A 16,799-nucleotide genomic window follows, 5' to 3' on the forward strand; every position below is an offset into this window, starting at 1 on the left:
ACTAAATAAAAGTTACTCATGTCAACTTTTAACGTTGATGTTTGAAAACAGTTGTAAGCACTTATTAGATTTCAAATTGAATTTGTTCCTAGCAGTTTTATTTTTCTTTGAATTGTAAGTTTTTTGTGAAGATGTTTTCCATTTGTCTCAAAATGTGCATTTGATTTGAATTTATTTTGATGGCTGTGAAATGGGTGAAGAAACAAAATTTTGATGGTCCGCCAAAATGGAACTGATCCTGAATTGTGAACTTGGTTCTCAACCACTACTTTTATATGGTTATTTTATTTTAATATCCTTGTTATTAACTTTGTTTGTTGCACCTACTTCATCCACAGAACACTTTGACCAGATGTATGATGTAAATCTTCACCTTAATCAGACTCATTACGTGCTTCCGAAAGGTGAGGCCTTGCCTTTTTTCCGTTTTGGGGCCTTGGCAAATAAAATTACAGAGGCATCGTTTACTGATAATGTTGTAGTTCGCCATGCATCTGTGGCTAACAAATGGAAGACTATTCACTTGATCATGCACGGAGGAATGAATGCAACTACAATCCATTTCAATTTGACTTTGCTGGATAAAAATGACAAGGAGTTTAAAATGCACTTCACTGTAGAAGCTGATACCAGAGAAGATCAGAAATCAAACCAAACTGTCAATTCAAAGAAGCAAGAAAAGACTATAAATTACACTGAAGCACCACTAGAAATGGAAATTCAATTCAAAGATATTGCTGAAGAGCTACAATTTCCCAAAATCCGCGAAAGGACTTTAGATGAATTGAATATCAGTCTTCTAATGGATCTTCAGTTTATTAACACATCTCTACTGCCTGTTGATGTTCAGAAAGAATTGAAAGAATTGGATACAAAACTAGAAAGTGGTGATATCACAATTAAAGGGTACAATCGAACGAAGGTGTTGATTTTGGAACCATTCAGAAAGCTTGCACATTTTTCACAACAAAATGGTAATAAATATATTGTCCAACATCCAAAACATATTGCTTTGGGAAAGAATGTAGGCTTGTTGGAAAGAGAAGTTGCTGGTGAAGGACATATTGAAGGTGATGATGCTAAGAATCACCTAACAGAAAAACAAATTGACAATGGGCAGGTTGGAAGAAATGAACAAGCCAGTGATCAAGTGACTCTAAATTCCTTGCTTTCAATGAAAATAAACAATCTATTAAAAAGCCCTTCTAAAAATGCACCAGAACTCCAAAAAGCTGACGTCAGACCTATGACATCACAGAAAATACTTAATATCCTTATTCCAAATGATAGCAGCAAGTTAAAACAAGATCAGAATGTGAGGGCAATAGAAAAGAACTTCAAGCCCCGAGAGCAAAGATTCCTAAGAGAAGCTGATCCTGACACTGCAAATACAGAAATGAAAAGCAGCCCAGGAAATGTCAATAGAAAGCTGCAGTATTACACTGGGAGTGATGTTGGCTTTTTACCTTGGGAAAAGCAAGGTTATTTCCAGGATCTAGTAGAAGTAAGTCATACATAAAAATGTATTCCCCCATTTGCATAGTATAAAGTTGCGAAATGAGTGGGGCTTGTATTGACGTAATTTTAAGCGTTTGTAATATTTTATGGTGAAACTTGTTCAACTGGTATCAAGTATTCTTTAGTTTATCACAGCAAAATATTGTTAACGCTGCATATATTTAAACAAGAAAGCCAATTTTGAGGGAATTCATTTTAATATTTTGTATCGCACAAAGTCTCATTTGTGTCAATAGGAGCATATTATTTGCAACCTGCCAGGCCTATACCATACCATTTGATCATACCTTTCATAACTTTTCTTAAGATTTTCATTTGCTTTATGCATCATTTAATTTTGATTATACTTCTCTGACCCTGGGATGTTTTTCTATGATGGAGGCCCTACATAAATGCTGTCATATGGTTGGCTTTTGCAAGGTTGAAGAGAAGTCCCACTGTTGAAGCAGTGTGTAGAGAGCTTGACTGTGTATGTTATATATACTCTGACATTCCTGAGTAGAAATATAGAATGGTTAATTCTCTAGCCCCTCCTTCAACTTCTCCCCCGTTTTGATCCGTCGATGTAATTCAGATTTAATCAGAATATCGGTTGCAAAAATTTTCATTGATTTTGCTTCATGTTGGACTGAACTCTAAGGCTATGCTGTCAATAAGTGACTTTTGTACCAAATAATGCAATCTTTTGATGAATATTTCCTTTGAATAATGCATATTTTATATCTAGAAATCAGTTTCACTTGAAAATGTTGTGCACCTAAACATTGAGCCTCCGTACCTTACACGAGTCATTTTGTTTTACTTCAGGAGGATGCAAAACTGAAAAAAGCACTTGCATACCACACTGACAGTAAGCACGTGGGAAGAAAACTTAGAGACACATTTGCAGATTCACTGCGCTATGTAAATAAACTTCTTAATACTAAGTTTGGATTTGCTTCTAGAAAAGTTCCTGCCCATATGCCTCATATGATTGACCGGATTATCATGGATGATCTTCAGGCTATGTGAGATACTGATAATTTTCTAGCTTTCAAAGTCAGTTTTAATATAGAAATTACAGAAAATAACTATTTTTAATAGATCCCTAATTTTCATTTACAGCATGCCTTGACTTTAATTAGAGATGTGATAAAAACATGTTCAAAATATAGCAAATGGTGTTGGTGAAAACATACTGGAATGTATGGTTTTAGAATGCTAATCAATGCAACACTTAGTGTCAAACATCTGAACTAATGAACAAAAGCCAACAAAAGTTTTTTTTTCAATTTATATCATGGCTTATATTTCCATGAAAATATGTTCTTATGTTTGAAATATTAAAAATATTAGCTTAGAATTCAGATGGAAGAAAAGACTTCTATTTCTGTGGTACTTTTTATAACCAAAAGATGTTTCAAAGTGCTTTATAACCAATTGAAGTATGTTTGCAGTGCTGTCACTGTTATAATGTAGAAGCTATAACTGAGTCTAACAGACCAAGAAAATCGCCAATTCAATTCTAGATCTGTGTCAAAGATTAGACTTAATTTGAATATTTGTTCATTCTAAAGAAAGGCCATAATCTGGAATCTTAATTAAGTCCACAAGTGATGTAGACTTGCTGAGTATTTCTGACATTTTGTTTTGTTTTCTGATATTTATGTTCATTCCTTAAGATGGCTTTATTACTTGATAGGTTTCCAGAAGCATTTGACAAGACTTCTAACCATAAAGTGCGTCATTCTGAAGACATGCAGTTTGCATTTTCATATTTTTATTATGTAATGAGTGCACTGCAGCCGTTAAACCTTTCTGATGTTTTTGATGAAGTCGACACTGATCGATCGGGAATCCTCTCTGATCGAGAAATCCGAACGCTAGCAACTAGGATTCATGAGCTCCCACTGAGCTTGCAGGTAAACATTTTGTACCAATTCACATAGAAACATAGAAGGTAGGAGGAGGAGGAGGAGGAGGCCCATCAAGCCTGTTATGATCATGATCATGACTGATCGTTCAACTCAGTAGTATAATCCTGCATTCTCTCCATAACTTTTGATCCCATTCACCCCAAGTGCTATATCTAGCCACCTCTTGAATATATTTAATGTTTTAGCATTACCTACTTCCTGTGAAGAAATGTCTCCTTATCTGCGTCCTAAATGTTCTACCTCGAATCCTCAGACTGTGACTTCTAGTTCTAGACACACCCACCATTGGGAACATCCTCCCTGCATCTACCCTATCCTCGTCCTGTTAGAATTTTATACATCTGAGATCCCCCTCAATTGTCTGAACTCCAGTGAAAACAATCCTGAACCAGTCAGTCTGTCCTGAAACGTCAGCCCTGCCATCCCTGGAACCAGCCTGGTCAACCTTCACTGCACTCCCTTGAAAGCAAGAGCATCCTTCATCAGAAAAGAAGACCAAAACTGTACCCAGTATTCTAGATGTGGCCTCACCAAAGCCCTGTACTACTGCAACAACACATCCCTGTTCCTGTACTCGAAACCTCTCGCAATGAAGGCCAACATATTATTTGCCACCTTTCCCGCCTGCTGTACCTGTATGCTCGACTTCAGCGACTGGTGCACAAGGACACCCAGGTCCTGCTGCACACTCCCATCTTCCATTTTACAGCAGAAGATTGACAATGGTTAGCAAGCTTTGCACGCTTGTACTTCAATAAAAGCATAGAATAAAAGCCTTGGGGAGGCGACGGCATCGTGGTATTATTGCTGTACTGCTCATTCAGAGACCCAGATAACATTCTGGGGACCCAGGTTCAAATCCCGCCACTGCAGATGGTGGAATTTGAATTCAATAAATATCTGGAATTAAGACTCTAATGGTGACCATGAATTGATTGTCAGAAGAACCCTTCTAGTTCACTAAGGCCCTTACCTGGTCTGGCCTACATATGACTGCAGGCCACAGCAACGTGGCTGACTCTTACTGCCATCTGGGTAATTAGGGATGGGCCATAAATGCTGCTTAGTGGGTGACACCTTCATCCCGTGAATAAATAAAGAAAAAAGAGCCTTTTTCTGTGCTGTATATCTCTATAACTCTAAAATCAATAAGGGTCGATACTATATTGCAACCAAATCTGTGTCTTTGCCATCAATAAGAAACATAATAAGGTTTGATAAGGTGCTGCACAAAAAGTTAATCCACAAGGATGGACCATATGGGATTGGGGTAATTTATTAGCCTGGGTAGATGTCTGGCTGATGGACAAAAGACAGACAGTTGGGATAATTGGTTTTTTTTCCTAGATGGCAAGATGTAATTAGTGACGTGCCACAGGGTTCAGTCTTTGGACCCTGTTATTTATAATCCACATTGACAATTTGGATATGGGGTAGAAGGCTATATAGCCAAATTTGCGGACGGCACAAAAATCAGCGGGATGGTAAATTGCAATGAGGAAATAAGAACCTTACAAATGGATATGGATAGGTTAGGAGGGTGCGCCGAAATATGACAGATAAAGTTTAACATGCATACGTGCGAGGTCATGCATTTGGGTTGGAAAAAATGGGAATCTAACCTATTGTCTAAATGGGCAGAGAGTTTGAAATGCTCCAGTCCAGAGGGATCTAGGTGTTCTCATTCATGAGTCACAGAAAACTAGCACACAGATAATAAAGAAAGCAAATGGAATGTAGGCTTTTATAGCTAAAGAAATAGAATATAAAGGTAGGGACATATTGTTGCAACTATACAAGGTATTGGTGAGACTGTACAAGTACTGTGCACAGCTTTGGTCCCCTTATTTGAGGAACAATGAAGTGGCATTGGAGGCAGTTTAGAGGAGATTCGCTAGATTGATCCCAGAGGTGAGGGGTTTGTCATATGAAGAGAGATTTAAGGTGTATACTGTCTGGAATTCAGAAGAATAGGAGGAGATCAAATTGAAGATTTCAAGATAATAAAATGTGTGAATAAAATAGATGTGGAGTGGATGCTTCCTCTTGTGGGGTATTCTAGGATGAGAGGTTATAGTCTTAGGATAAGGGGCAGCAAATTTAAACAGAGTTGTGAAGAAACTCCTTCTGCCAAAGGGTTGAAAATCTGTGGAATTTGCTTGCCCCCCAAAGTGCGGTGGATGCTGGGAGAAGTTAAACATTTTTATTGGTAATGGGTTGAAGGCAGGAAAATGGGGGTGAGGAGTGTATCAGCTATGATCAAACAGTGGAGCAGACTCAGTGGGATGAATGGCCTAATACTGCTCCTATTTCTTGTGAACTTGTAATGTTGTAAAATAAATTGAAAGAAGGCATCTTTAAAAAGAGTTGTTGGAAAGCCTTAACATGTGTTGTTATCAAAGACATTGAGATAGAATGAAGACCAATGATCTGGCCAAAGGTCTGAAGTTGAAACTCAAAAGGCTAGAGGTTATGTTGTGACTAGTGGGGGAGAACTTTTTAAAAAATTAATTAATAACTTGGTGCACTGCTCAGCCAAAAAGTTAAAAATCTCACAACACCAGGTTATAGTCTAACAGGTTTAATTGGAACCATACTAGCTTTCGGAGTGACACTCCTTCGTCAGGTGATAGCGTCGCTCCGAAAGCTAGTGTACTTCCAATTAAACCTGTTAGACTACAACCTGGTGTTGTGTGATTTTTAACTTTGTGCACTCCAGTCCAACACCGGCATCTCCAAGTCAGCCAAAAAGTAGTATTGCTGTAAAATTGTTTGAAGCCAGTTTGAAGTGGTTCTACGAAAATCATTTTCAAGTGGGAAATCCCATTGGGCATCTCCTATGCACAATTGAAAGTGATAACAATTAACTATTGATATTTCATACACCAAAACGGAATTTGCTAGGGAAACTCAGCATATCTGACAACGTCTGTAAAGAGTGTATCTTAAATTTTAGCATGAACATTGACATTTCTGTATTGAAATATGCCAGCATGTCATAGAGATGTGCAGTATGGAAACAGACCTTTCGATCCAACCCGTCCACGCCGACCAGATATCCCATCCCAATCTAGTCCCACCTGCCAGCACCCGGCCCATATCCCTCCAAACCCTTCATATTCATATACCCATCCAAATGTCTCTTAAATGTTGCAATTGTACCAGCCTCCACCACTTCCTCTGACAGCTCATTCCATACATGTACTACCCTATGTGTGAAAAAGATGCCCCTTAGATCTCTTTTATATCTTGTCCCTCTCACCCTAAACCTATGTCCTCTAATTCTGGATCCCCCGACCCCAAGGAAAAGACTCCAGTCTTCCGGCACCTCACCTGTGACTATTAATGATACAAATATCTCAGCAAGAGGCTCAGCAATCACTTCTCTAGCTTCACAGAGTTCCAGGGTACACTTGATCAGGTCCTGGGGATTTATCTACTATTACCCGTTTCAAGACATCCAGCATTCCTCCTCTGTAATATGGACATTTTTCAAGGTGTCACCATCTATTTCCCTATGTTCTATATCTTCCATGTCCTTTCCCACAATACAGACTGATGCAAAATACTCATTTAGTATCTCCCCCATTTTCTGCGGCTCCACACAAAGGCTGCCTTGCTGATCTTTGAGGGGCCCTATGCTGTCCCTAGTTACCCTTTTGTCCTTAATGTATTTGTCAAAACCCTTTGAATTCTCCTTAATTCTTTTAGCCAAAGCTATCTCATGTCCCCGTTTTGCCCTCCTAATTTCCCTCTTAAGTGTACTCCTACTTCCTTTATACTCTCCTAAGGATTCACTCGATCTATCCTGTCTATACCTGACATGTGCTTCCTTCATGTGTTTACTTATTTCTAAAACATTGCAAACTGTAAAAACTATAAATTTTATGGTAGTTGTATTAATGTTTTTATGTGGCTCACAATCATTAGGTTTGTTGAGATTTTTTTGTATCCTCTAGGATCACTGGATCAGGATTGAGGATACTATTCTCTTGTGATCAGTCACATTTTTTATGGTTTAACTATTTTTCTATACTGTATATAGGACCTAACTGGTCTGGAACAGATGCTGATCAATTGCTCCAAGATGCTTCCCACAAATGCTACTCAAATTGATAAAATTCCACCCACTCTGGAGGCATATTATGATCCAAACCTGGTAAGAACTTGGCAAATAACCATCACCTTTCCTATTTTATGTAATGTACTAATATTGCACTTAGTATGGTTAAACTTTATTTTCATTGGAGGGGTACTTTACTTTGTGGTTTGCTATTGTATCGTGGCCCTTGCCTAGGAATTGCACAGATTAGAACAAGAATAATTCGGTCATCCTGTCCTTTCATCATTTTTTCATGTGGGGCATTTGATTTCTTCTCGATGCATTTGTTAATTCAGGACTGTGAACTATATTTCTATAACTGTGGAGTGCAGCAGGTTAAGTCTCCATCATTCCTTGATGGACAAGGGTTTTTTGACTATAAAGCAATTTTTAAAATGTTTCATAATGCCCCAGTTAAAACTGAACTAGCTGAAAATGTTAGTAAGCAAATGATTTGAGACTTCTTATGCATATGAAATAACATAACTGTATTTTGACCAACTTTTTATTTAAATTAGATATTTCTGTTGCTACACCAAACATTTTCTACTAGAGCAGAATATTTGGAAGAATCCAGTTGTGACTTGATGACCATTAGACTATATTTCTGACATGTAAATGTAATTCTAACTGCAGAAATGGAAATAAATTGAAGGCATATAATGTGTTAACATCTTAAATACGGTATAACGTCTTGATGTTAACCAGGTCAGTGGTAAATAACATTCAGCACAGGAAGACCAAAAGAAGTTAATTCCCTGGCAGTGATTTGTGTCATAACTCTTAAATATTAACTGACTAAATCAATTTTCAAATGGATGTCGCAGATATTAAATTGGGAACTTCTACCTTTGAGATTGTAGGCCTATTAGGATATTACTTCTAACAGCTAAACAGCTTTAATGTAAAAAAAGCATAAACAGTAACACATGCCAAGCAAAAGGAGAGATCGTGAGTTATAAGCAGGGCCTTCAAGGAAAGAGAGGTGGAGAGGTTTAGGGAGAGAATTATGGAGCAATTAAATTTAATTTATCGATGGGAAGGAATCTTGTTCAGATTTGTACTTAATTTTAATATGGTAAATTAAGTTTGCAAATACTCCAAGGAACATCTGACTTACTTTGTAAATCTTGTTTATTGTAGCCGCCAGTGACCAAAGGACTTGTAATGAATTGTAAACCCATTACAGACCGTATTCGCAAAGCTTACAAGGATAAAAATAAGTACAAGTATGTGGAGTAATTAATGGAATGCTACTTTTTTTTCCATCAACATGGTTAGCAAATAGCCGTGCATTGTCTTTTTGTCTTGTAAGATTCCCAATAGTATAGTTTCTTTGTGTAATCTTTTGTTGTGGAGGATATTTCTGTGGGGAACTAAAACTTTGTATTTCCATTTCAAATATTGCTGCCAGCATCAGGCAGTTCTCGATCAGGGGCAGCTCTATTTGCTCCAAGGCACCCCACCTGTATCAACAGAAAAACAATGTCCTGCAATGTGCCTGTTCACCTATCTCTGGTACATTGTGAACTTTTACACCATTTGTCATATCAGCCAGGCTCATAATTTCACTGCAAGCATGTCAATTTCTATAGAGGCTTGTTGTGGCATTTGATCCCACTGAAAGCTGTACCGATACAGCAATATTAATTCTATCTAGAATTGTTGTAGTTTACATAGAGGAGTTTTTATTCCGTCAGTTTAGGTTGGATTCAGATGCATAAACCAGAATTCCTCTCCTGTCTTGGCTGACCTCTTATGCCTTGTCATCAGACAGAAATACTGAACATTAATGAGAACTTGGTGAAACAGACTGTTCTCACGCCTTTTTTACCATGTAGGTTTTAGTAATTGATATGTTTTGCTGTCAGACCATACAACCATACTGATATTCAATTCTGGAAATGAATATGGAAAGGGTCATTTTTTAAAAACATTTTAATTTACAAAAGCATGGATTAATTTTCAATTTTTCAATAATCAGATTTGAAATCATGGGAGAAGAGGAGATTGCCTTTAAAATGATTCGTACTAATGTTTCTCATGTTGTTGGTCAACTGGATGACATCAGAAGAAACCCAAGGTATGTTTGTGGAAGTATTATTATAATAAAAATCATTTCAGTGACTGGGTTGTTATATCTGATATTGTTCTTTGTGTACATTCTTTATTTTGGAATATCTCAACATAGGTTGCACAATGAATTAGTCTGATATTATTATGCAGCACCATTATATCCTCCATGTATATGATAGTAATTGCTGACTCCTGCATCTCTTGTGCTGTAAAATTCTGTGAAGAAAATATGAATTGCTAAAAAGGTTTTTGGAAAACTATGCTATCTTTAATGATGCGAAGTTCTTGGAGATGGTGTTAGGTACCCAGGCTGTCTCAAATTGCTGGTTGGCAGATCATCCTTTACTGGCTCCTTAGAAACACAGCCACATTGGGTTGTTCTCTAGGTACGAAATGGTTGACATGCTTGATGTTCTGTTGGTTGATGGTGATTGGGGAGGTGCTTTGCTGTTGTCCTCTCATTATTGCCTTCTCACAGGCGGTGTACAGGCCGTTATTGCATCACAGCTGGTGTACAGGCTGTTCTTGCCTTCTCACAGGCAGTGTACAGGCCGTTATTACCTTCTCACAGGCAGTGTACAGGCCGTTATTACCTTCTCACAGGCAGTGTACAGGCCATTATTACCTTCTCACAGGCAGTGTACAGGCCGTTATTGCCTTCTCACAGGCAGTGTACAGGCCGTTATTGCCTTCTCACGGCCGGTGTACAGGCCGTTATTGCCTTCTCACGGCCGGTGTACAGGCCGTTATTGCCTTCTCACGGCCGGTGTACAGGCCGTTATTGCCTTCTCACAGGCGGTGTACAGGCCGTTATTGCCTTCTCACAGGCGGTGTACAGGCCGTTATTACGTTCTCACAGGCGGTGTACAGGCCGTTATTGCCTTCTCACAGGCGGTGTACAGGCCGTTATTGCCTTCTCACAGGCGGTGTACAGGCCGTTATTGCCTTCTCACGGCCGGTGTACAGGCCGTTATTGCCTTCTCGCGGTTGGTGTGTGGACCAACCTTGCTACTGCTGCTCTCAAAATTGATGGCTCACATCGTGGAATTTGTATGTGATACTTCAGCCACCAAAGCATAGGTGTTTACAAAATCAAGATCATTCAACTGGACATGTTGGCTTGGAATGCCAAAGGCTGTGCCCAGCATCACTACCTTCATTGAAAGATCAGTAACCCAGAGGAAAACAAGTGGAGAGTATATGCAGCTTACTGTGCTCTTGTAGTGATGTTGGAGTCTGTTAAGTGGACCATCCTTGCTGGTCTTGATGCAGCAGATGGAGTTGTGGTATAAGCCTTTGAAGATGTTAAGCTGCAATGTCAGGTCCATAGTAGTAGCAACCAAGATCTCTGTCAGCAAGGCATGGAAGAGAATACCTAAGGTGACGCATATATTGAACATCTTCGTCTGCTTTTCCTACATTGGATTCTGGGCATCAGTGGAGAGACAGAATCACCAATGAAGAAGCTTTGTTCTGAAATAGCCAGGAACACCTGTGAAATATCCTGATGGAGTGACAGCTGAGGCTAGCAGAATACTCATTTTGTTTTCTGGGCATATGCTGCAGCAGAGTGGCACTGTAATGGATGCCATCAGATGGGAAAAGAAGGGGCTGATCAAAGCACATCTGGGGCAGTGTATTTAAGAAGGACCTTCGAGAGTTGGATATCACTTGGCCTGGAGCGAAGATGATTGTAATGGAAGGGGACCAGTGTCAGAGTCTTGCTGCCCATCGTACTGTATGGGACCAGAGGAACTAAATCTTAAGTTCAAAGCGGATAAAACATTTGAACATTTGAGGTGGAAGCTCCTGCATTCTTGTACATTGTGATACCAAATGTGAAAATGTCTGCACTAAATTTGACTGTCAACCATTAGAACCCACTAAAACTGCAGTGAATTGGCACAATGGGTTTCTTTTAACTGCCCAAACAATTTGTGTGATGACTCATTTACTAGTTGTAAGCTAATTATAAAGTCTGATTCCCGAGATCAGTATTTGTCATGATTAATGACTCATTTCTTTCTATTCACTTAAATCAGTGTACAATTTTTCAGGAGTTTAATAGAATTATGTGCAATTTCAGAATTTTGACAGTAGTCTACAACACATCTAATGCAAGAAATGAAGCTATTGAATTTATCTCCATCTCTGTGTTACTGGCATTATTTGGAGCAGAAGCCATGGGGAATGGTTGCTTTATTGATTTCACATTTTAAGAGCTGCTTATTCCGAACCTTGAATTTAACGATATGTATCCAATGTTCCAGATCTTCATTTAGAGAAGCATTAAGGACATTTAACATTAATTTATTTCATATTTTTGTATTTCGTGTGCTGAGGAGAAAACCTAGCTTTCTGACTTGAGACCTTGGTACTGAAGAGTCTGGAAGCCTGTGTATTTACATGTGTTAGCAAGATTTGAGAAAATTTGTAGCTCAGGTTGAGGTTCTGGATGTAGGTTTGCTCACTGAGCTGGAAGGTTCATTTTCAGAGGTTTCGTCACCTTACTGGGTAAAATCTTCAGTGAGCCTCTGAATGAAGTACTGCTGGTGCAGCCCGCTGTCTATTTGTATGTTTGAGTTTCTTTTGGTTGGTGATGTCATTTCCTGTTATTTTTCTCAGCGGGTGATAAATGGGATCCAAGTCAATGTATTTGTTGATAAAGTTCCTGTTGGAATGCTTCTAGGAATTCTCGTGTGTCTCTGTTTGGCTTGTCCTAGGATAGATGTGTTGTCCCAGTCAAAGTAGTGTCTTTCTTCATCTGTATGTAAAGATACTAGTGAGAGTGGGTCATGTCTTTTTGTGGATAGTTAATGTTCATGTATCCTGGTGGCTAGATTTCTGCCTGTTTCTTCAATGTAGTGTTTGTTACAATTCTTGCAAAATACTTTGTAAATGACGTTAGTTTTGCTTGTTGTCTGTATAGGGTCTTTCAAGTTCATTAGCTGCTGTTTTAATGGGTTTATGGGCTACCATGATGCTAAGAGGTCTGAGTAGTCTGGTAGTCATTTTAGAGATGTCTTTGATGTAGGGGGGAGTGACTACGGTTTCTGGATGTGTTTTGTTTGAGTTTGTTGCTGAGAAATCGGCGGACTGTGTTCATTGGATGCCCATTCTTTTTGAATACACAGTATCGGTGATTTTCCTCTGTGCTGCAGTGTGTGGTGGCTTGTTGAAATAATGTTCTAATGCAGCTTCGTTTGTGGGTGTTGGGAAGATTGCTTCTGTAGTTCAGTATTTGGTCCATATGTGTCATTTTCCTGTGGATGTTGATTTGAAGTTCCCCATTGGCTGTTTGCTCAACTGTGACATCTAGGAATGGCAGTTTGTTGTTGTTGTTGTTTTCCTCCTCTTTAGTGAATTTTATATAAGTAAGGGTATTATTGATGGTCTTGAAGATTTCCTCTAAATTGTTTCATTTTAGTGATGACAAAGGTGTCATTCACATAGCGGACACAGAGGTTGAGTTGGATGTTTGGCAGAGCTATTTGTTCAAGTCTCTGCATTACTGTCTCTGCTAAGAACCCTGATATCGAAGATCCCATTGGTGTTACATCGGTTTGTCTGTAGATTTTTTTGTTGAAGGTGAAGTTGGTGGTAAGGCATAGGTCCTTTACATGTCATTGACAAAATACCTTGCAAGAACTGTAACAAACACTACATTGGAAAACAGGCAGAAATCTAGCCACCAGGATACATGAACATCAACTATCCACAAAAGGACATGACCCACTTTCACTAGTATCCTTACATACCAGATGAGGAAGGACACCCCTGCGACTGGGACAACACATCCATCCTAGAGACACACAAGAGAATTCCTAGAGGCATGGAATTCCTAATGGAACTCTATCAACAAACATATTGACTTTGATCCCATTTACCACCCCCTGAGAAAAAGAACAGGAAATGATATCACCATAGGAAATGGTGTCACCACAGGAAATTATATCACCAACCCTAGGAAACTCAAGCATATAAATAGAAAGTGGGCTGCACCAGCAGTGCTTCATTTGGAGCTCACTGAAGATGTTACCTAGTATGGTGACGAAACGCCTGAAAATGAACCGTCCAGTTCAGCAAGCAAACCTACATCCATTTACATGCATTTTTATGTGGTTCTCCATCCTGAAGTGAAGAGCTGGGGGTGAATAGTTCATAACATTTAACAAAAAGATAGAAAACAAACTACTGTGCTGTGGTCTTGTGATGGGTCTAGTGCCCAACAGAGAACAATCTAGAAGTTCAGTCAGTGCACGTGTTTGTTGGAGAGTGGAAGCTGAAGTGTTAAGCTTTCTAGCAAGAAATCCAGAAGCGGAGTTTAGGGAACTTGTGTGTTTACTCTGAAGTTCAAGGTTTTTTTTGTAATTATCTTATTCAATGCACATTTGTACTAGGTTGTGATACTTCCCTGTGCCTCAAGACTATGCCACCTAGTGTAGTTGGCAATTGTTTGGTTTTTGCTGGGAGAGATTAGATTAGATTCCCTACGGTATGGAACCAGGCCCTTCGGCCCAACAAATCCACACCGACCCGTTGAAGAGTAACCCACCCGATCCATACTTATCCCTGACTAATGCACCTAACACTATGAGCAATTTAGTATGGCCAATTCACCTGACCTGCGCATCTTTGGATTGTGGGAGGAAACCCATGCAGACGCAAGAAGAATTGCAAACTCCACGCAGTCAATCACCTAAGATTGGGATCGAACCCGGGTCCCTGGCGCTGTGAGGCAGCAGTGCTAACCACTGAGCCACCATGCCACCTAGATACCAGATGGGGGTAAGAAAGTATCTCATGAATGCACAGAAATTTTCTGAAAATAAATCGCTTACAACATAAGAGCCTGAGTAAATATTTTTGGCATACAACTAGTGGTTTGAGTGTTTGTAATGGTGGTGTTGGGATAAAAGGAATAATGTAAATTTGAAGTGAAGTCTTTTCAACCTTTTTGTTCAATGTAATATAATTCATGGTTTCTCCTTTGTCTAGTAACCGCCTTATGCTTTGTAGTCTTGTAGCGTCATGTGAATGTATCTGACCTCTAGGATCTGATAATTTAGGTTTCATTCTGGGATCTAACTTCCCAGTATTAGCAACAGCTGGGATCATCACAGTGGTTGTGCTGTGATTTTTCTTTTAAGTCATGTCCTAAGAACAAATTAAGACCATGAAACGTAGGAACAGAAATAGACCATTCAGCCCATCAAGTCTGCTCTGCCATTCAGTCACATCATGCTGATATGGCAATCCTCAACTCCACTTTCCAGCCGTTTTCCCTATAACCCCTGATTCCCTTACTGACTAAAAATCTTTTTATCTCAACCTTGAATATACTTAACGACCAAGTTGTGACAGCTCTCTCCAGTAAAGAATTCCACAGATTCACTATCCTCTGAGAGAAGAAATTCCTCCACATCTGTCTGAAATGTCCGATCTGAGATTATGCTCTCTGGTCCTAGACTCTCCCATCAGGGGAAACCAACCTTTCTACATGTACTCTGTCAAATCCCCTGGGATTCTTCATGTTTTAATAAAGTCACCTGTCATTTTTCTAAATTCCATTGAGTACAGGTCCAACCTACTCAACCTCTCCTCCTAAGAAAATCCCTCTGTACCTGGTATTAGCCAAATGACTATTCAGTGAAGGTGATGAAAATCAAATTAGTCCTGATTAGTTTTCTTGTTGGATCTTTGTAAAATTGCCATTGTTATTGGCTCAATACAGCTGCTCGAAGTAGGAAACTTAGGCTGGTTTTATGGCCCCTGTCCAATGGGTTTGAAGATGTTGTGCCTTGTAAAATTGTATGTGACCTTCCCACTGCCTAGCTGCTTATTTGAAATATGTTTTGTTTTCCTTATTACCTTGCAGTGAACACCAACATTCTTTGCTTTCAAAGTCACTTGCTGTACCTACATATTAATTTTACATGATTGATGTACTAGGAATCCAGATCCCTCTCCATTTAAATAGAATACAGCTTCACTACTCTGCCTGCCAATAATTATCCATGTAATTTTCTTTCTGCCAAGTTTTTGTTTGCTCACTTAACGATATCCTTGTGCAAACTCCTTACCTTCTCTTTACAATCCATTATCACAATTTTAGCTACCATCTATTTCCTGCCATACAGCTCCTAATTAAAGATTTTAGGTAGTTGAGGATGTAGTATTGAATGTAGTTAGTGGCAATCCATTTGACGTTTTAGTGTCAATGGTGAAGCATAGGCATACACTGACCTTTAAGAAAACAATGCTGAAACTCTGTTACAAGAGCCTTGATTTTTACATTATACAATCGATTGTTTAAGTAACTGCTGCTGATCCAGTCCTTAAAAAAAATTGTTGTTAACTGTCTCCATTGTAACTAAGCACCAGATTTTATAAATGTTTTAAAAATTGTCCATACATTTTCAACTTCAATCTTAACTCTCAGGTCTACATCAATCTTTATCTTACTGTCTAATATTTTAAAAGTGATTTGTTATTAGTATTTTTTTTCCCTTCATTGGACATTAGGGTGAATTCTTTAATGTGATTAGCTCCTTGGGTGTCTTGATGATATTACTGCAACTTAAGACTGGAAATCTCAGTTAAGCAACTCTGCTCAGTTATGAGGCTTAAGAGTTAAAGTTCTCGTATTAGATTTTTCAGCACTGTTTTATTAAAAGTCAGCGCATACCTCTGCTTTGTTACTGACTGCATCCATTTAATTTTTCTGATAGATTAATAATATATTTGAAATAATGAATTCAGTAGCACCATTGTTCTAAATATGTTTCTTTGTATTCCTGAAGGAAGTTTATTTGTTTAAATGACAACATTGACCACAATCATAAGGATGGCGCTACAGTGAAGGCTGTTCTTCGAGATTTCTATGAGTCATTATTCCCTTTGCCATCCCAGTTTGAACTACCAAGGGAGTACCGTAACAGATTTCTCCATATGCACGAGCTTCGGGAATGGTAAGTGAAGCTTTAAACTCTTCTTTAAAGGATGTGCTTTGTCTAGGAAGTGGCTTATTATTGAAGGCACTTCCCTATTGTATAAGAAATTAATATCTGTTTAAATTTCCACATGCTTATATAAAAGCATCAATTTTATTTCTTGGATGAAGCCCATATTTAGTCTCGCCTCCCAGTCGAGTGATAATGACAAGTAATATTCTCATCCACCACAAA

General features: G+C 38.8%; 1 protein-coding gene across 4 annotated transcripts in view; it reads left to right on the forward strand.

The window, feature by feature from the left end:
- Positions 1–16,799, forward strand: part of gnptab (N-acetylglucosamine-1-phosphate transferase subunits alpha and beta) — an 86,034-nt gene that overhangs the window by 54,604 nt on the left and 14,631 nt on the right. For all 4 annotated transcript variants that reach the window (XM_060839599.1, XM_060839598.1, XM_060839600.1 and 1 more), the window contains 7 exons: positions 339–1,504; positions 2,326–2,525; positions 3,200–3,419; positions 7,480–7,593; positions 8,680–8,765; positions 9,521–9,619; positions 16,416–16,583. In XM_060839599.1, the coding sequence (XP_060695582.1) occupies positions 339–1,504; positions 2,326–2,525; positions 3,200–3,419; positions 7,480–7,593; positions 8,680–8,765; positions 9,521–9,619; positions 16,416–16,583 (2,053 nt within the window). The remainder of the gene's footprint in view (positions 1–338; positions 1,505–2,325; positions 2,526–3,199; positions 3,420–7,479; positions 7,594–8,679; positions 8,766–9,520; positions 9,620–16,415; positions 16,584–16,799) is intronic.

Source organism: Hemiscyllium ocellatum, chromosome 19 (assembly GCF_020745735.1).
Source record: "Hemiscyllium ocellatum isolate sHemOce1 chromosome 19, sHemOce1.pat.X.cur, whole genome shotgun sequence".
NCBI classification, from domain to species: Eukaryota; Metazoa; Chordata; class Chondrichthyes; order Orectolobiformes; family Hemiscylliidae; genus Hemiscyllium; species Hemiscyllium ocellatum.